The sequence below is a fragment of the Pelodiscus sinensis genome, chromosome 1, assembly GCF_049634645.1.
Source record: "Pelodiscus sinensis isolate JC-2024 chromosome 1, ASM4963464v1, whole genome shotgun sequence".
NCBI classification, from domain to species: domain Eukaryota; kingdom Metazoa; phylum Chordata; order Testudines; family Trionychidae; genus Pelodiscus; species Pelodiscus sinensis.
The window spans coordinates 302,081,496-302,102,830 of record NC_134711.1 but is presented as its reverse complement, the minus strand read 5'-3'; the positions used below and the strand labels follow the sequence as shown (position 1 = coordinate 302,102,830).

General features: G+C 42.8%; 1 protein-coding gene across 1 annotated transcript in view; it reads right to left on the bottom strand.

Moving 5' to 3' along the window:
- The window catches only part of ATP8A2 (ATPase phospholipid transporting 8A2), a 558,954-nt gene that overhangs the window by 21,391 nt on the left and 516,228 nt on the right, over window positions 1-21,335 (bottom strand). The window contains exon 34 of the mRNA XM_014581486.3: window positions 19,446-19,550. Coding sequence (XP_014436972.2) covers window positions 19,446-19,550 — 105 coding nt within the window. The remainder of the gene's footprint in view (window positions 1-19,445; window positions 19,551-21,335) is intronic.

The window sequence follows — 21,335 nt, the reverse complement described above, 5'->3', positions numbered from 1 at the left end:
TTCTGTCAGACAGAAAGTTCCAGCATCAGGAGACTTTGGAGAGAGGAAGGACATAATTCCACACTCCTGGAAGGGGCAGGACCTCGTGTGGAAGCGGAATGTGGGGCCGACCCGTGTGGCTCCGGCAGCAATTTAAAGGGCCTAAGGCTCTGGCTGCCACCAACTTCATAGTAGCAGAGGTGGCAGTCTGACGTCCTGAGCCCTTCTGAATCACCGGGCCCTGGGGAAGTTGTCCCCTTTGCCCCCCATCAATCTTCTGGCTATATGAAACCACTGAAATTAGAGTTTCCCTGTGTGAAGAGTGAACCTGCGCAACTTGCAGCCGGGGCTGTTGTGAAGGTCAAAACTACATTGGGGTTACAAAAAGATTTAGATACATTCATAGAGGATAGAGTCATCAGTAGCTATTAGCTACTGGTCAGAGATACAACCCCACATCGTTGGTATCTTTTGTCTCTGATTGCCAGAAGGTGGGAGTGGAAAACAGGGGTTGGATCACTCAATTTCCTGTTCTGTTCATTGCCTCTGAAGCACCAGGCAATGACCACTATCAGAAAATAGGATACCAGGCTAGCTTGACCATTGGTCTGACTCAGTGTGGCTATTCTTCTGTTCTTATTTAGTCTTTCTTACTGCAAATGTATTTAAACTATGGGTTTTCTATGTCTCTTTCAGTGCCTCACCATTATCAAGTGCAGTAGCTACTAAACAAAACTGGCATGAGGCAAAACATTTTCTGCATTGCCCTTTGTGTGAGTAAAAATGATTCCTCATGTCTTTTTGAAATGGCCAAATTACTGTGTTGTCACTTTTGAATAATTCTCACTGACCCACAGATAAAGGCAGATGAGTCATATACCTGTACAAAATAAAGCTGCCTGATTCCCAGCAGCATCTTCCATTTTATTCTTTTGGTTTCAGAAAGTGGAAACCTTTATAAATTCTCTCTCACCTTCTGGGAACAAATGTAAGGGAAAAAAAATCAAAGGCTTAATCCTAATCAAGTGTGCTTAGACTTGACCAGGGTACCCAGAACATTGTGAATGGTGTTTTCAAATTGTGTGTTTCCAGAAGTCATTCTGGACTGCCCATCTTGGAGCCATAACTTCCCACAAGCTTAGGAAACTGGTACTTGTTATCCAGGGGAAGGAGGATACTCCTTGCAGGATCCTGGTCTGTTTCTATTCAGGTTCTGATGTTGTACAAAGTCCCATAGGCTGCAGAAATATATTTAATTATTTCTGACATAGACTCTTGTTTGGGTTTTATTAAATGCTATTTGGAAGAGCACTGGTTTGAATCATTTTGGAAAAGGCTTCCACCAAAGCTTGAAAAACAATCCTCACGGTATTATTATTTATATTAGTGTAACACTCAAGGGCTCCAAGCAAGATCAAGGTCCCATTGTGTTAGGGGCTGTACACAGAAAGAAGAAGAGCCAGTTCCTGCTTTAAGGAGCCTACATTTTAAGAAGACAAATGACGTACGGTGGATTGTGGATTGGGATATAATCAGACACATACGTTTACCCAGATGTAATAAAATAATGTATAAAACCACCTGAGAATACCTGATGTTTCTCAGCCTCCCTTTTCTTGTAGGTGCAGACACCAGAGTCTAGGGTTATGTCTAGACTGGCATGATTTTCCGCAAATGCTTTTAATGGAAAACTTTTCCGTTAAAAGCATTTTTGGAACAGAGCGTCTAGATCGGCATGGATGCTTTTCCGCAAAAGCACGTTTTGCGGAAAAGCGTCCGTGACAATCTAGACGCGCTTTTCCACAAAAAAGCCCCGATCGCCATTTTCGTGATCGGGGCTTTTTTGCACAAAACAAATCTGAGCGCAAAAGGACTTTTGCCCGAATGGGAGCAGCATAGTATTTCCGCAAGAACACTGACAATCTTACATGAGATCGTCAGTGCTTTTGCGGAAATTCAAGCGGCCAGTGTAGACAGCTGGCAAGTTTTTCCGGAAAAGTGGCAGATTTTCCGGAAAAACTGGCCAGTCTAGACACAGCTAGATGTGTTAGGAGCAGCAGAAGAATAACTTTGTCACACTGCTTCCCATTTCTTCCGGCTGTGGGACTTCAACACATGCTTACTGAAAGCTCACCCTTGGCTTGGCTTGGCCAATTCACTGAGTACATCTTGGTGTTAAAGGGCTAGATCCAAAGCCCAGTGAAGCCCAGGGAACTATCTACTGACTTACACAGGCTTTGGATCAGGCTCAGTCAAGTACTGAATCCTGAACTCCTACAATCAGATCTAATCACCAGGAAGCTCTTTTGAGAGGCATGCGTATCTAATATTCATAACCAAAAACTTCATTTAAAATCAGGTAAGGCTGCTTAAGTGTGATATCACCTGACACAAACCCTTGGCCTTAAAAGTAAGAAAACGTCAAGTTAAGAGAAACCTCTTTACTGTACCCTCATGTCCACACTGCTATTGATTGACTCTACACCTCAATAGAGAATTTCTTTCTGACTCCCATAGATAAAGAAAACACCCCCCCTTTTTAACATTCCTCATACCGCATCATAAAGCCTTACCCACAGTCCCATGCTGAGTGTGGTGTACTGTCTGTCCTACATAGTGGCACTTACACCACTTACAGAGAGAATGAATGAGTGTGCTGTACAGCCTTAGGTGAGAGTCAGCAGGTGTTTAGCTCAAGCGGTAGAGCCTCATGCACTCAGCTCCAGAGATCCCAGGTTCAGTTCCACCTGTTGCCATTATATATGCACTGTGCCACACTTAACTCGGCCATGCCTCTCATCATTGAACATTTGCTGAGGTCACAGCTGCAGTGTCGTTGCTGTAAATTCTGCTTTCAGTGAGACTCTGTGCTGGTGTGCAAATTGGTCCACATGGGATTTATGCAAGAGTGGGTCACGGACTGCTTTGGAAAAATCCTCAGGGGCCAGAGACATGACAGGTCAATAAAGATATCTGGTAAGATCACACCTAGAAGACTTCCTACAGCTCTGGGCACCTCAATAACAGGAAGATGTTACCAAACTGGAAGAAATCAGGAGGACAGCGTTAGGAGGAAGAATTAAAAGAATGAAACACAGAATCATAGGGTTAGAAGGAACTGCAAGAGTCAATGAATTGCTTCTTTAAACAATGACTGGAAGAGCTAAGGGGGAAGAGAGATCATGATTGTTTATAGTTATGTTAAGGTTGAAGGTACAAAAGCTGTAGAGAAACAGCTTAAAGTGGTAGAAAGGAATTACAAAGTAAAACCAAGCCAAGGACAATTTAGGAATATTAAGGAAAATGTCCTTAGAATAAAGAAGCTGTCTTTGGAACAGTCTTGAAAGAGAGTGGTACAAAATTAATCACTGGAGTTATTTAGAAGGGGTCCTTCAAGGATTGGGTTTTGGTCCTGTTTTATTTAACATATTTATCAATTACCTGGAAGAAAACATGAAATCATCCCAAATATAATGTTTGCAGGTGACACAAAAATTGGGGGAATGGCAAACAAGGAGGAGCAAAGGTCACTGATGCTGAGTGATCTGGATCATTTGGTAGGCAAACAATACGTGTTTTAATATGGCTAAATGCAAATGTGTACATCTCAGAACAATATTAACAGGATGGGGCCTCTATCCTGGGAAGATCTGGTAAATAATGAGTTGAGCATCAGCTCCCAGTTCAATGCTATGTCTAAAAGGGCTAGTGGAATCCTTGGACGAGTAAACAGGGAAATCCTGAGTAGTAGGAGCAGAAAGGTTATTTTATCTCTATATATCTCTATGGCACTGATATGACTGCTGATGAAATACTATGTCTAGTACTGGTGTCCATAGTTCAAGAAGGAGGTCCATAAACTGGAGTGGGTTTAGAGAAGAGCTACAAGAATGATTAGAAAACCCACTTAAAGGAGCCTGATCTATTTACCTTAACAAAGACAAAGTTAAGAGCAAAATTTGTAAGCACCTACTGGGGAAAAATGAGATCTTCAATCTAGCAGACAAAGATATAGCATTATCCCTTAGCTAGAAGCTCAAATAAGACAAATTCAGACTGTTAAATAAGGTGTATATTTGTAAGTGACAATAAGTAACTACTGGAACAGGCCTCTGTGGATTTTTTAACATTGGCAGTTTTAAAATTAAGACTAAAAGATGTGCTCTAGTTCAAACAGGAATTTTTTGGGGGAAATTGTATGGCCAGCATTATTCAGGAAGTCAGTCACAGTTGTCCCTTCTAGCTCTTGATTCTATGAATTTACAGTAGAGAATATATTGTACAGGGAACTTTCCTGCACTGACTGCCTGAGATGGTGAAGCCAACCTATTAGGTATTTCTACCATTCCCAATTTGTATTATTCTTCTTGAACTATTTCAGTCACATTGCACATTTGTTAAATCTGATCAGGAACTGAAGGGACATCTTAAGGTGATATGTTATTTCAAATAATGCTTTTTCTATCTCATGTACAAAAAACACTCTTGCATCCTGGGTCTTCATTGTTCTAAGGTGTCAGCTAAGATGCTTATTAACTGTGCTAAAAAGTTTTTTGTGTGTGTCCTTTTTTCCTCCAACAAAAGCAAACAGGACCTAAGTTTGGGCAACAAACATCTGGCTTTACACATTCAAATGAGGAGCATCAAAACAAACAGAATAATTTACAGCTGACCACAAGGTCCCGCTGGCTCATGTGTGCGAGTAATTAAAAAAAGATGAGCTTCACCACCAATTAACCTACTGAGCACTAATTAGCGTTAATGAGGATTTGAGGTACTTGGTATAGCTTGACCCAGAAAGTCCTCCAGAGTTCATTAATTGCCTGGTGGCAAAAGCAGGGCTCACAAAGAAGTGAAGGTTAAAGTGGCTGCAGATGTCTCACTTAAAATAGAGTCTTCCTGGGAAATACATGTACCAGTTAGGGTGATTTTTTTCAGAATTGCATCTTAAAATCTCAGTGGTGAATTGCCAGCAGAATGGTAGAATATAGGCAGGTTATTTATAATGGACAAGATGAGCTGGGATTTTTTTCTTAACCTAATATGTCTGGATTATTTAAAGTGTTTAATCTAATACAAAAACAAATATATGAGACAATTTGTTTTTTTCCTGTACCCACAATATCTTACAGGAAGAAATGTAATTTTAACAACTGAAGCCTGACAGAGCCTTACAATCTACAAATTATTATTTTTTAAAAAAAAATGTGTGCGCACTTTGGCTGCTATCCCTATGAACATGTAGTAAATACAAAGCTGAGGTATGACCCACAGACTCCTAAATATCATAAAATACAGAAGAATATACATTTAAGCAAACAGGACTGGAAAATTCTTAGCTGTTTTTCCTGTCACTTGGGTAAGTATGAATCCCATTTGCCTACAATCTGCAGGTGCTATATCACAATTCCTTCTATTCCAATGGTCTACAACCTTTTGGGGCTGCCGGGCGCCCGGGGCCACTCATGCACCGGGCACTCGGAGGCGGGGTTGCGCACGCGCCTGGGGGCGGGGCCACCCATATGCCGCATGCCCAGTGCCGGTGCTACCCATGCGCCGCATTCCTGGGGTCACCGCCACTCCTGTGCTGCATGCCCAGAGGTGGGGTTGCCCATACACTATGCGCCCGGGGCCGGCGCCGCTCCTGTGCTGCGCACCCGGGGCTCGCACAGCCCATGAAACACACACCTGGGGCGGGGGCTGCCCATATGCTGCGCACCCGGGGCTGGCGCTGCCCCTGTGCCCCGGGGCCGGCGCCGCCCCTGTGCCCCGGGGCCGGCGCCGCCTCTGTGCCACGTGCCCAGGGGTAGGGACGCCCATATGCCCGGAGCTGGCACCGCCCATGTGCCACGTGCCCAGGGGCAGGGGCAGGGGCAGGGCCAACCCCGATCACTTGGCAGGCGCACAGAAATGGCCCGGCGGGCTCCATGGTGTCTGCGGGCACCACGTTTGAGACCACTGTTCTATTCAATGAAGAAGCAATATTAAAACCATGGAAAGGCTGTGGTATAAACCAAAAAAGCCTCATAGTTCAAGCTGGAATTCTGCCTTCTCCTTAAATGACCTGTAAATGAGCCCTGACTTAATATGTTGCTTTCTACTGTTACACATCTTGCTACGTATTTTCTTGTCTGAGGTCTCTTCCTTGACTCTGATCCTTCTTGCTCAGAAATAACTTCTCTGAAGTGAGTGGTCGCACAACAGTGCAAAGCAGGTGTCAGAGGAGAATCTGATCCCCTTAATGTCAGTTAATTGAAGACTTTGTTGTGAGTCCTATAGTTTCCCTTTGTATATTTTCTAAAGTTCATAAATAATTTTAAAAGTGCCTAGACATTTCTGTTGCTAAAAACTTTTGCTATGGGTTCTGTGGTTTTGGGAGAGATGAATTAAACCTAGTTACGGGTTTCCTCTGCTCCTTCCAACCAATAGTTCAGTTTCTATGTTGTTGTTTCTATGTTGGCATCAGTTCTGTTGCTGGCAATATCATTTCAATACATTGTTAAGAGAGGGAGAAAAGAACAAGCCTCGTGTTGAAGAGGCTCAGGTTTCTCCTCCAGCTTTGGTCACCTTTACATGGAGGAAATGGTTTGTCCTGGTTCCTCTTGCTCCCTGAATCAGCCCACTTTCGAACAGTCATTTCTACTGCAGGTTAATCAGAGGGTTATATAGAATGGGATATATAGAATGATTTTAATCAGAGGGTTATAGAGAATGAATTTTACAGAACGACCATAGCACAGGGAACAGGGTATTAGAGTGCACCAGTTATTTTGGAAGGTTATTTCACTACACCACACTCATCCACTCCTTCCCCCATCTATAGAAGGTTTTTCGACATCATCCAGTACCCAGCATAATATCTAAGTACTTATGATGTGCCCATCATCACTGCTGGACCATATCCCCCAGTCAGAGCCCCTAACACAAATTTCTAACTGGCCACATGAGACTGATTCCCAGGAAGACCTCTCCCCCACATATGCCTGGTGTTTGAGTGCACTCTCTCTAGTCTACGCTATCACTAGGCCACATGTGCTAATTTAATTTGTTTTCCTTTTAATAAAGGTTAAAACATGCTATGTTATTTGAGTATCAGAGGGGTAGCGATGTTAGTCTGAATCTGCAAAAGCGATGAGGAGTCCTGTGGCACCTTATAGACTAGCAGATTTATTGGAGAATAAATTTTCGTGGGCAAAGACCCACTTCGTCAGACCTGCATCTGACAAAGTGGGTCTTTGCCCACGAAAGCTTATGCTCCACTAAATCTGTTAGTCTATAAGGTGTCACAGGACTCCTCGTTGCTTATGTTATTTGAGTTCATCAAAGGGGAAAGCTGAGCTAAGCATGGCAAGAAAAGGTTGAAAAAGGGGAGGTTTCAGAAAGAGTAGAATGGGAAGTGAGGTATGTCTAAACTATATTTTTTTAAAAAAATTTGCATATTTTCTTCCTATCGCTTTTTCAAAAGCAGGTCTTTCAAAAGTGAAAGTCTGAATGCAGTTTTTCTGAAAAAAAAAAAAAAACCCATTTTTGAAAAACCATGTAAACCTTTTTTTTAGGAAGAGCGTTTTTTTTTTCAAAAAAGGGTTTTTTCAGAAAAAAATGCATCCAGACTACTTTCACTTTTGAAAGACCTGCTTTCGAAAAAGCGATAGGAAGAAGATATGCAAATTCCCGTAGAATTTGCATATCCTCTTTTGAAAAAAACAAACATAGTTTAGATGTATTCTCACTGGACAAATTGGAGGAATGGTCTGAGGTAAACAGGATGAAGTTTAATAAAGACAAATGTAAAGTGCTCCACTTAAGAAGGAACAATCAGTTTCACACATACAGAATGGGAAGCGACTGTCTAGGAAGGAGCACGGCAGAAAGGGATCTAGGGGTTATAGTGGACCACAAGCTAAATATGAGTCAACAGTATGATGCTGTGGTAAAAAAAGCAAACATGATTCTGGGATGCATTAAAACAGTAGTCCCCAACCTTTCGGGGCTGCCGGGCGCCCAGGACGGGGGCCACGCATGCGTCGCATGCCCAGGGGCGGCACCACACATGCGCCGTGCGCCTGGAAACGGCACCGTGCATGCACTGTGCACCCGGGATGGGGGCCGTGTATGCATCGCATGCCCAGGGCTAGGGGCGCAAGAATGGCTCAGGCCAGCCCTGGTCATTAGGCGGGCACACATAAATGCCCTGGCGGGCACCATGGCGCCCGCGGGCACTGCGTTGGGAACCACTGCACTAACAGATGTTTGTGAGCAAGACACGAGAAGTCATTCTTCCACTCTACTCTGCACTGGTTAGGCCTCAGGTGGAGTATTGTGTCCAGTTCTGGGTGCCACATTTCAAGAAAGATGTGGAGAAATTGGAGAGAGCCCAGAGAAGAGAAACAAGAATGATTAAAGGTCTAGAGAACATGACCTATGAAAGAAGGCTGAAAGAATTGGGTTTGTTTAGTTTGGAAAAGAAGAAGATTGAGGGGGGACATGATAGCCTTTTCAGGTATCTAAAAGGGTGTTACAAGGAGGAGGGAGAAAAATTGTTCTTCCTGACCTCTGAGGACAGATCAAGAAGCAATGGGCTTAAACTGCAGCAAGGGAGGTTTAAGTTGGACATTAGGAAAAAGTTCCTAACTGTCAGGGTAGTCAAACACTGGAATAAATTGCCCAGGGAGGTTGTGGAATCTCCATCTGTGGAGATATTTAAGAGTAGGTGAGATAAATGTCTATCAGTGATGGTCTAGACAGTATTTGGTCCTGCCATGAGGGCAGGAGACTGGACTCGATGACCTCTCGAGGTCCCTTCCAGTCCTAGTATTCTATGATTCTATGATAGGAAGAAGATATGCAAATTGAGACATAGTGGGGGTGCTGTCTGCTTTGTCACCCAGGGTCCCCCTGAGCTGTGATGTGTGATTCCCACGGACTCACCCAAATGTGTATTAACCCAGACACTTGGGTGGAGCCTGAGGAAATAACAGGGGATTCCCAGGGGGAGAGACAAAGGGAGAGAGGCGGAGATCAACAGGAGGTTTTGGAGGGAAGGTTCAGTGGCTGGCTGGGAAACAGGAGGGAGTGAGCCTAAACTGGGGGCTGGAGGTCTGGGGGGGTGATGGACCACCCTAACCCAAGGGGTCTGAGGCATCCTGGCCCAGATTCCTGTAGCAGTATCACGTCTATGCTGTGCTGTATCCTGGAGAAGCAATAAACCCTCTATTCTATTGGCTGGTGGAGTCTGTTCTTGCTGCAGATGGGGTGCAGGATTTGGGGGGAACCCCGACTGCGCTGTCACACAAATTTAGCAGGAAATTTGCATATCCTTTTTCTGAAAAAAAAAAGTAGTTTAGACGTACCCTAAGGTTTTCATAGACTGAAAACCTAGTTGGGTTAAAGAAATCATGTGAAATTATTATAAGGGGACATTTACCCTGGCACTGAGGACTCACCAAGACATGGTTCTTAAGAGGAGTTGTAAACTGTGCCCATTTATGAGAGAGCTCTGTACAAGTGTGAATTTCACTCTCTGAGGACAGGGGTGAGGGTATCTGAGTACTGTCCATCTGGGTTTTTGACGTTTTAAGAAAAACAATGACCTTTACATGTCATGATGATAGGCTCTAATAACCAGGGGCTTGTGTTGGTTTGTGTCTCAGTTGTGGTTTATGAAGGGGAGGTGTTATTTTTGGTTATCTGGCATCAGGTTGATGGACTGTTTTACTTTCTGAGATCAGTCTGGGTAGGAGGTCTTTTTACTTTTAAAAGCAAACAGGCTTTACTGATAATGAAGCCAGGATGTAATCAGTGGAGATCTCCAGAGAGCTTCCTGATAAAATTCTCTGTGGCATTTTTCTATGTTTAACAGCGAAAGAGCACAATATGAAATCTTCAACCTTTTCTTTGCAAAGTCAGCATCTAAGCACATATTCAGTATATGTCACTCAAGTAGGGAGACTGAAATAAAAAACAGGCAAGTGCTTTCTGTTTCTTCCTGTAAATATGCAATTAACCATCAACAAACACAAAGCACCAGATAATGGCTGGGGCACAAAGTGCAAGGGGAGGGGGAAGTGAAGAGAAGTGCACAGTTTTGCCTTAGATCAATAGGTGAGTGACTTAGGAGCTGGGGCATTTTTCCTTTTTTACAATTCTAGTAGATTTTTCAAAATTCTCTGGGAAATCGAATGACTAGTTATTTCAAACACACATACAAAAAAGTACTTATCAGTAGCAAGAGTCTGAGTTTAACAGACTGTTTTTATTTTTATCCTCTCCCTCTTTTTATATGCTTTAGGATGACAGTGTAGTAGTTAGCTTCCTAGATGTTAAACATATGACACCTGGGTCAGCTCAGCTCAGCTCACATATAGCTTTCACATCTGTTTATCCTCATCAGATGTTACAAAGGTTCACGCTATCACACAACTGACATGCTGGAGTTGCACTAGCAATGCGATTGTTATGGTTTACGCAATAGCTTGGTGGCAGGAGGTCTTTGTTTTACTGTACTTTGAATGCTTGACAGTTCCTTTCACATTGTCCATAACAGTTCATACAGAAACTGTATTATATGGTAATTTGGGGCCAAATTCTTTTCTACCCAGATAACCACACTCAGGAAAGAGTGATCAATTAGGGCCTGGGGGCGGGGGAGCAGCAGGGCCTCCACAGGCCGTATTCAGCTCACAAAGGCCCTTTTGCCCACCCCTGCTATAAAGGATACTACCAAGAGCCTGCTAAAATAAATATTAGTTACCCAACTAGGAAAAAGAAATAGCCAGCAGAGCTACACAACTAGGCATGGTGAGCGGAAAAGCAATAATTCTGCGATAGTCTTAGCACCTTTCATTCCGAAGTGCTTTAAATATTTGATATACTCATATGTGTGCATGTAAGCGTGTGCATGTACATTACTATTAACTGTCCCAAAACATCAGCAACACAGAGTTAAGATTCCTCAGTGCTGCTTCAGTTAAACAAACTTTTGAAAAGCAGGCAAGGCCGAGTGATTTGTTGCTTTCCAACTATCCTCATTTTAGTATCAGTGCTGTTTATTTCTTCTCCCTAAGTGCATCACTTTGCACTTACTATAGTGGGCAGTGGTAATATCATCTATAGATAAGGCTGCACTACAGTCTCAGTTATAACATTCTTTTCCTACACACTCATATGTTTCAGACACAGTCACCTTTGAGGTTGAAATTTTCCACACTTGGTCTCTGCCCAAAGATGATTTGTTATTGGAAACTATGAACAAGATCCATTCAGTCATTTTTAGCTATAGCAAGGGTAGGAAATATAGTTGTCTTATGTTAACTAATTCCTATCCCCAAGTCTCCTCCTCAACAACCTATTTTACCAGATTTTTTTGAATGCTAGGCCATTGTAAAAATGGCAGAATTTTGAAACTGTCTGGGTCATTCTCTTGAGCAGGCTAAGGTCTTTGGTTAAAAAAAAAATCTGGTTTGACTGAGTTCTCTGAGTAATTGGTAACAGTCAACAGGGTATGTATACAATACAGTTGCTATGTGGGGCTGAAGATATGAGAGACACATAATGGGCTGAAAGCTTGTCTCTCCCACCAGTAGAAATAAGTCCAATAAAAAAGATTGTCACACACCTTGTCTCTCTATTGGGTATGCAGTATTTCCTATTTAGCTTTCCCTTGTTAAATGCAACCATTGATATAGCATTATTTGTTGCTAATATATATCATAATACAACATGCAGGATGCAAATCCTCTTCCCTCTCCCCTGAGAGTGGGCAAAGGAGGAGCTCAGGCCAAAAAGACTGCTTAAGACATTAGACTGGAGCTGTTGTCATGGAGCAATTGTCCTGCTGTGAAGCCTTAAGGGGAGGATTCCTTCCCCTTCCACAAGTAGAGATCTCAAAAAGCCTACCCCCCAGTACCTCAGGAATAAGCACTGGGGAGAAGACTAGCCCCTTAATGAGTACTAATTCTCATTTTGTTATTTTCTCACTGTTCCCACCTTTCCATTTCAATTTTGTCTTGTGTGTTTGGACTTGTTTCAGTTCTGAGGTAGGCAGCAGATTTGATTCCAGCTTCAAGCCTCACTCAGTATTAGGGTTGCCAGGTGTACGGTTTTGAACCGGACAGTCCAGTATTTGAGCTTTCTGTTCGGGAAACAAATTGAGAAAATATAAAGGAGAAAATATAAAAGTCCGGTATTTTCTAAATAAGATGTAATGTAGATTGTGATGTAATGTCAAGTGTGTTTGGTATTTTTGTTGACATTACCCTAGCAGTATCATCTGGCAACCCTGGCAGTATCATCATTTTTTAAAACTGTTATTGGTTGTTTTTTAAAGGATAATTATCTCATAGGCATTATCAGGATGTGATGTGAACCTACTGTACTGTAGAGGGAGCAAGTACAATTCTGTTAGTTTGATCTATGAAATCGTCACTTGAAAAAAAAAGCCAATCACTGTATTTATCTTTGCCAGGACTATAGCTGATTTGCTGAAGTGCTTCCTAACTGAGAGCAGGATCAAGTTTTGTGATTTTAAATGTCTCATGTAGAAGGGTCAAAGCCCCAGAAATTAACAATACATACTAAAATTTGAATAAACCTGCCCTTTCTCTTTACCTACATCTAGATAAAATGGGATAGATAAAATAAAACAAAATGAAGCATGTTACATGTACCATGGACAAACATTTACCAATTAGAATGTGAAAGAATATATATCTATATAAGAGAAGGCAAGAGGCAGTGGCATAACGAAGGGGGACGGGGTGGGGGGCAATTGCCACACTAGGGGGGTGCCAATTTAGTTCTCTTCCGCTCCCCCTGTCATCCCTTGGCTTGCCTGCTCTTCTTCCACACACCGCCGCCAGCTGGAGCCTCCTCCCCACTTCTCTGCCGCCAGCCCAACCCTCCTCCATCTCCACCGGCAGGTTAGTGCGTGTGGAGGCCTGACCCCAAACTGGAGGGGAAGGGGGAAGATGCGGTACAAGCTCCCCTCTCCTCCCAGGGTTAGGCTCTGACGTGTGCCAGCTTCTGGGTCCCGCCATGTGGCAATGGTGGGGGAGGGGGTTTAAAAATTTTGCCTTTGCCCCCAGGTGCATAGTACCCTCGCTACACCTCTGGATAGAGGAAGCATTGATATACTTTTATGTGCATTTTCCTAGTAAAAAACAGTCTAGTATCTTTTTAGTAGAAAAACTGGGAGAAAAACCCATAAATGTCAGTCATTTTGTTGTGAGAAATGGAAATCTTTCCTTTCCTGAAATGGTGTGAAGAACATCTGGAAAATGTGCTAAGACGACCTAAATCTAAAAAGAAAATGTACCTCTCAATTGCATCAAATTTTATGCTCAACTGCACAAGATGGGCCAGATTCCACTCTGTGTAAATCTCAAATAAATCCACTGAAATCAAAATGCAAATGAGATCAGAATTTGGCACAGTGTATTCAATGTAGTTTACCAGCTTGTAACACAGAAGTGTGTTTGTATTAGATCAAGATCATTCTGTTTTACCTGCTGGTCCAAAGCGTTTTTACAGAACAGTCTCCCTCTCTCAACTATAGGCTGATTGAAATGCATCAATACAAAATGACAAAAAGCTTGTACTCGAAAATATAAGGAGCCCAAACCTTGATGCGAAAAATTCCCATTAACTTCAATGGCAGCAGGAGCAATTCCATAATTTATGCAGGGGCTTGTTTTAAAATATGTGTTAGCAATTCTATTTTTGCCTTTCTGAGACTGGAGGGTTGACAACATTTGACTGCAGTGCACAGTGTGGGGACTGAGTCAGATTTCCCTGACTCTACTCTTTCTTGTCTCAAGAGGCCTATTGAGTGAGCAAGCCTTCATAAGTTCCTGTGTCAGGGGGCCCAGCACTGATGGGTCCTACAGCTATCCAAATGACTAGATAGGCATCAGCATTCATGGACTAAGTAAAGCAAAAGAGAAGATAAACAAGAGAGTTTGCTCTAAGGCGGGAAGGCTAGTCAGGCAGCTCCTTTTACCAAAGCAACAGGGTAAGTTGGATTTAGCAAAAGCACATGAAAGCGAATCTCAGCCATAATGCAGCTGTTTGTTGGGCAGAGACACAGAGACTGTGAGAATCTGCTCTTTACACTGCACTGAAAAATGGCATTGATTTTTCTAACCTGATGATAAAAAAGAGCTCTCTTTGAATGTGACTTTAAAAAGTGTTTAAATCATAAGAGCCAAAGAAACAAAGTGTAGTGAAAATGGATTTTGCCTATTCTTGTGTTATTTTGCATAGGGCAAGGTAACACTGCATCACAAAGGCACAGTTCCAAATGATTTGGTGACATTCTTTTCCTTTTCTAAATGACATGGGCACTTTACAGTTACAACCTAGCCAAGCCCGTTAACATCCTGGAGAAAACTGTTAAGAGCAGTAATGCATAAATATCTCCCATCTTCCCCCCACCCCCAGCCCATAAATAAACCCAGCAGGGAGTTCTTTATGCAATTTTGAGACATAGGAATCCTCTTAAATATTAAATTCACCTCACTGAGCAGAGTACTGCACTGCTTTATTCATTGACTCTTGGTTGGACATGTGATAATAAATGGACAAAGATTTTCAAGCTAAATGTCATTTTGGTCCCTTTACTTGACTAAACACTCACTGATTTCAATGAGAGGTCAGATGGAGAAAAAACTAAAAAATACCCTCTCTGAGCCATGATTTGAGTATAGAAGATTTCTCCCCAGTTATTTTCAGAATCAATTATACATGTGGATGGATAGGAAATGTGTTTGTTTTCTACATGTAAAACTCACATAGCCTCTTTGGTCAGGTGTCCATGTTTGCTTTGGCATGTAAATTGCCCCCTCATCTCTCCAAGCTCATGTAAATTTAGTGCTAAACCCTGCCCTTTGTTACATGAGTGTGCTAGGGAGACTATTTCCTTCCTGGACCAGGGCTCGCTCACAGCTTGCAGCTGCACTGGATTCCAACCCAGCAGTCTCCGGAGTGTCAAATTAGGGAGCGGCTAATGGACTTGCAGATCCCCCACAAGTAGCTTGCTGATGTGGGAGCATGGCAAAGCATCCACCCCCACTGCCTGCATAGAGCGCTGTGAGGGTTTAGGATGCAGAGGATGTTGTTCTCCTTCCCTTAGCTGTCTACTTCCTTGCACAAAGCAGGAAAGCTCACTGAACCTAGCACATGGCTGGCTCTGTTCTGTTTCCTTATCTCACCTGCTGTTTACAACACTGGTGAGTAAAGGATAAATTCTGCCCCTCATATTTTGGTCATGAATAAAAATGATTTTGTTTCGAGAAGCTAGTCAGAAGGGTTAAGATTAAGAAAAGTTTAATTTAATCAATTAAGGGAAGCGTTTTCTTTTTCATTCACCTCAAAAATGACAACTGCAAGTTTGTTTCATACAAACGGACTGACTAAGGACACAGATATTCTGATTTTGGATACATGTGCAGGACTGCCCTGATGATAGAGCTAATGCTCCTAGCCAAGACCAAAGGGCACTCCCTGGGGCCATCTTAACCAGCTTTTAACAACAAACCCAACTGCAACCCAGAAGATAAAATTTGTGCCCCACTCCATAACGCTACATGCACTCAATAGTTCATGGGGTTTTTGAAACAATTGCTTTTAAGTTAATAGGTTTGTAACATCCAGAACTTCCACCTCATTCTTGTGTAAGTGTTCACAAGTCCCTCTCTTATCTTTAATTGGATGTGAAGTATTCTGTGATACTTTTTTTGTGAATGACACTATACAAAAATAGTATGGGACATGGAACAGGAAAGCAGATCCTGATGACAGCCAGTTTATCTCCCAGCAGTGCCTGAACAAAGCAAATGTCTAGTGGCTATGTTTTCAGAAATACTTCCAACAAGTGCTAACATTTACTTGGTGCAGTTTTACTATAGCTTTACCCACCCCACTAGAAACAAGTGGACTCCTCGCCGCTTTTGCAGAAGTGGACTCTAGTTACTCACTTCCCTTCCTGAGTAATTTCAGAGTACAGGCAGTCCCCGGGTTACGTACAAGATAGGGACTATAGGTTTGTTCTTAAGTTGAATTTGTATGTAAGTCGGAACTAACTCCAGATTCAGCCGCTGCTGCTGAAACTGACCGGGGCTGACTACAGAAAGCTGGATGCAGAATTGCTCTGCCCCCAGCTTCCTGGAATCAGCCACTGATCAGTTTCAACAGTGGCTGAATCTCGAGCCTGGGACAGAACAGCTGGGCTGCCAGGTAGGTCCCTGCAGGACCAACCCGGCAGCACCCCAGCTGCTCTACCCCAGGGTCCACAACAAAAGCCTGGTCTGCTGGGGGGAGAGAGGTGCGCACTAGCTGCGCCCCCCCCCCAGCAGACCAGAGAAACAGGGAGCAAAGCCGCAGCAGCGGTGGGGTGCTGCGCCTATGAGGCTTTGCCAGAGCAAAGCCTCAGAGGCGCGGGACCCCTCCGCCTCCCCGGCTTTGCTCCAGGTGTCCCTGGTCTGCTGGAGACGGTCCCTAGCAGACCAGAGGCACCGGGAGCAAAGCCGCAGCGGCAGCGGAGCCCCGCGCCTCTGAGGCTTTGCCAGAGCTAAGCCTCAGAGGCGCAGGACCCCTCCGCCTCCCCGGCTTTGCTCCCGGTGTCCCTGGTCCACTGGAGATGGTCCCCAGCAGACCAGGGACACCCGGAGCAAAGCCACAGCGGTGGCGGAGTCCTGTGCCTCTGAGGCTTTGCCAGAGCAAAGCCTCAGAGGAGCGGGACCCCTCCGCCTCCCTGGCTTTGCTCCCTGTGTCCCTGGTCTGCTGGAGACGGTCCCCAGCAGACCAGGGGCACCCGGAGCAGCTTTTCTCGCCCCGGAGGTCGAGGCGGCGGGACCGCTGCGCTCTGGGCGGTCCCGCTGCCCACGAGCTCTGGGGCGAGAAAGCCCCGTTCGTAAGTGCGGATCCAACGTAAGTCGGATCCGCGTAAGTCGGGGACTGCCTGTAAACAGAAATATAGCCATCAGTGGGGGTACCCAGCAGGAACAAGCAAAAGCGCACACATCACAGAGCTCCTGATTCCCAGAAACCTTCAGGAAATTAAAAAAAAAAAAACCCTCAACACTACACATACAGCCGAATGAACTAGACTGCAGTGCAAGGAAATCCCCAATATGCCACTTTCCCATCTTCCTCCCTCCCCAAAGGACCAGCACATGATTTCAAGCAGGTGTGAAAGAGCCAGCAGACAAACAAAGGAGATAAAAGACATAATTCCAAGGAGCACTCAAGAGGCCACATCATAAGCATGAGTCTGACACACCAACCTCTAGAGCAGACTGAGGCACTCCACCATTATCTACTTCACAGATGGACCACCCAGAAAATCTGGGAGCAATTAGGAGGGAGAAAAAAAATGCATGGGGGGGGGGATTGGAAGGAGGGCCAGGAGGATTCCTTACATCATCTCCATGCAAGCGTTTCGAGAATGAAGTGAATCTATAGGGAGGAGGAATGTAGATGAAAGAATTTGCAGTGAGAATGCAATAAAATAAAAGGCTACAAAAACATGCAGCATCTAAATGAATTACAACACAGATATTAATTGTACAGAAAGCCACAACAGCGTGTTAACATAAACAGGGAAACTAATCAACTACTAGGAGACACAAATATGTGTATAAGTTTAAATTCCAACTGCCGCTTGATGACTATTAATGATAATTCCTCCTGGTCTCACAACTCAGAGGAGCATTATGCACAGGCAACAGTTCAGTTTTATTTTCTGCCCTCTAGTGGTGTCAATAAGAGATAGCTAATATTGTCAATGAAATGTAAACATCACACACAAATACAATTGTGTGTTCTGGACAAATACATGAACCATCTCCACAGCAGTTGCTTTCACAGACTAACAGAACTGAATGCCTAGGGCTGAAGACAACGTGTTCTCCAAGAAGTGCTTTGGAACCAGATTGTTTCCACTGGCCCAGCAGGATTTGAGATTATTTACCATTAGTTCACAGAGCAAAGCACATATCTTTAAACAATCTTTTGCCTGATTTTCAACAGTGCTGAGCACCTTTGGCTCCCATTGACTTTAAGGTGGCTGCATAGCACCGCCAAAAATTAGGCCATTTTTTATTTTGGTATCTAATTTTAGGTCCTTAAGTTTCAAAATTGTGGTCTGAGCCTTTTACTTTTGTTGACTTTGCTCACTAAAGTTTATGATTCATTTTAAATGATTCTAGGTGCACCCTAGCAATTTTGCACATGGGTGCAATTTATAAATAAAACCACACATCTGTAATACTCAAAAGTAGTGAGGCAGAACGTGTTTCACTGTTAATTAAAATGACCATTACACATTTTTTTGTTTGTTTTGTATTATTTTTCCTAGGATCTTGATCCATGCAACTGAGCTCTGGGCACTAAGGGACTATCACACAAACATATTCAAATTCATACTCAGGAATCTTTAAAGCTTTTCATTGTATTAGTCATGGTGACAAATTCACTACTTGGCAACTTGTGACTTGCACTAGCTGTAGAGAAATTAAGTTGAAAATTTATTATCCAGCTTGCCTCAGCAGCAGCTACAATATGGCAATTAGTTTACCTTAGAATAGACATCAAAGACTCAAAGGATGACCTTGCCCTGGAAGAATGAAATCTTTTTAAAAGCCCCATTCCACTCAGTTTGCTAGTTTATAAGGTTTGCTAAAATCCAGTTTAATGATCATGTAGTTTCTTAGCAGGTCATGCAGTGCCATATTGTTTAAGGAACACAAGAATTAGTTATAAACCCTTTTTGAACTCAGGGAGCCTTCCAATTCGCTTAGGCAGAGCCACTTTCTAAAGAGGCAAATGAAACTGTCTGAAGCAAAAGCCTCACTATGATTTTCTTTAGCTTCTTTCACATCAGACAAAAGTTCCCACACAACATATACGCTCCCTTACAATGAAGCATTTAATAACAGCAATACGTTCAGTCCATATGGCACGGCTAGAAGGGAGAAACATAAATGACCATGCTGAGAAGTTGGTGCTCACAGCCCTGTAAATGACAGATGAAAAGTGAGAGCACAAAAGCTGTGAGGTGAGAATAACTGGGCCAGGTACCAATGCAGACCTTATTTTCTGTTTTCCATTCCTCCTTTTAATGGTGGCCTAAAACTTGTCATGGCCAGCGTCATAGCCAACCTTTTTTCTCATCTGAACATTCAATCAAAATCCCTGAATCCAGCCACTATACAACAAACTTATTTTTATCTGCTCTGGAGGCCAAGTAGTAGCAGTGAAGGACATTTGAGTTGCAGTCTCAGATTTGGCCTCATGCAGCAATAAATACAGAAGATATGAAGCGGAAAGGATGGATTAAAAAAAAGTGGTGGCTAAAACTGAGGGGGATACTTAGGATTCCACCTAGAATGAGGTATGAATGAAAAAAGAAAATCAGGGCATGTGAGAGAGAAAACATGTCTATTCTTTAAATTAAGATGGAATTGCCCCACCTCTTTCCATTACTGTCACGAAGCATAGCTTTTCCCAGTTCTTTGGATTTAGTTTCCAATTCCTGAACCTGCTCCAGCAAAGATTTATGGTAGGTATGCTTGGCCCTGTATCACAAGGAAAAGACAAACAAACAAAAACAACAAGTAAAAAAACCTATATAAACATTCACAAGATTTTGAAAGGCCAAATTTCCTTCTCAGACCAAAAAGGCACAGAGCCTTTGATTTGGGAAGATTTGGGAAATAGGACAGTGCAAAAGTGTACAAGCATGGCAATTAGTCTAGATCCATAATATCTGGGTAATGTTACATGAAAAGGGCAGAACTGAAAGACTATATAAACTCTGTGTAGTTCGTCTGCTTTAACAGAACACTCTGTCTGTGATCAACTGTGCAGAACTGCTGGACTCCAGAGATCTGACACCACTGTCATGGGACTGCTCAAGACCCAGTCATTCAAACAAAAGAGAAGGGGTTCACTGAATATTCATCGAAGTAAAACATGATTCCATTTTGTCCTTTGAGCCATACATTGCAGTGCACTGAAAACCCGATTACAGCTTCAGATAACTATTGCCATTCAAACCCTCTAATTTTCATTGAGGAGTATTTGCAATTTTGCTAGACTTGTAAAGGTACCTCCCTTCTCAATTAGCTTCTAAAAATAAAGTAACAGGGCTGGTGGTGTCCTATTTTCTTGGTTTTGGCATGGAAAGAACAATTTTTGTACCACAGGCATAACTGGAATTTATACATGCATGTGTCTCTGGAGTAAAGAGACTTGGGCCTTGTTTCAGATCTCACTTACATCATCATTTACTGGCATCACTCCTGAATTATGCTTGTGGAAGTGAGGGAAGACTTTAGCCCTCTATCTCCATATTCACAAAGTTTTTTTTTTTAAATCCAGAGATATCTTTCTCCAGTGGACACTTTCAGCCTCCTCTTTTATGTCACTTAACGGAGGAAGCGTATCCCAGGAGACAATATTGATTTACATGTGACTGCAAAATACACTTGAAACAAAATGGAGTCAAGTTGCCTGAGAGACCACTATAGACTTAAAAAAAATAAAGTGCTTGCCTCTCAGTATTAAAATATGTTACAGTTCCAGAGATGGCAAAGAAATCCTAGGCAGACAGAGAGATGTAATTTTCACCCAATAATGCAAAACACAGTTTTAATCCCTCTCCATTATGGGGAGGTACTGATTGATGTACACAGCATTCAGGTATTACTAAGATTTATTCATATTATTAATTCCATGATTTCCATTATTCTTCCTCCTAAAACCCTTCACTACTGGGGACACAAAGTCCTTGCTGATACTACAGGTACTGTTATCTATTTATTTACTTATTTTTAAGGACAGCAATTTCAAAAGGGACCTCTAATTTTGCACACCCAGTTTTAGACACCCATAGCTTGCCAATGCATCCACAGCTTTCAGTAACATACATGGCGCAAGATCAGGCTCCCGGTGTCAAAAGTGGTTCATCCACAGTGAATGGCTGCTTTTGTAAATGTGGGTCTACAATGTGGGTCTAGGTAGCTAGAGAATGAAGGGTCATAGAGAAGGAATATGAGAGGCTGCAAGGGAAAGGAGATTAACAAAGTATTTAAGAATACAGGTCTACCAGCAACATACATCAGCAGTATACTTGAAAATAGAAATTAATACACCCAAATGAAGAGAGAGGTAAAACTTGAATGGTAGCACAAATATATACTGATAGGGAATGAAAATAGAGTATCAGGGACATTTTAAAATTTGTATAATTTCAAGAATGTTATATTACTTTAGAACTGCACAAAAATAATTAGATTCAAGTTACTGTGGTTACTTCGACTAATAATTAGACTCATCGTTCTCTTTGAGAACTGAAACTT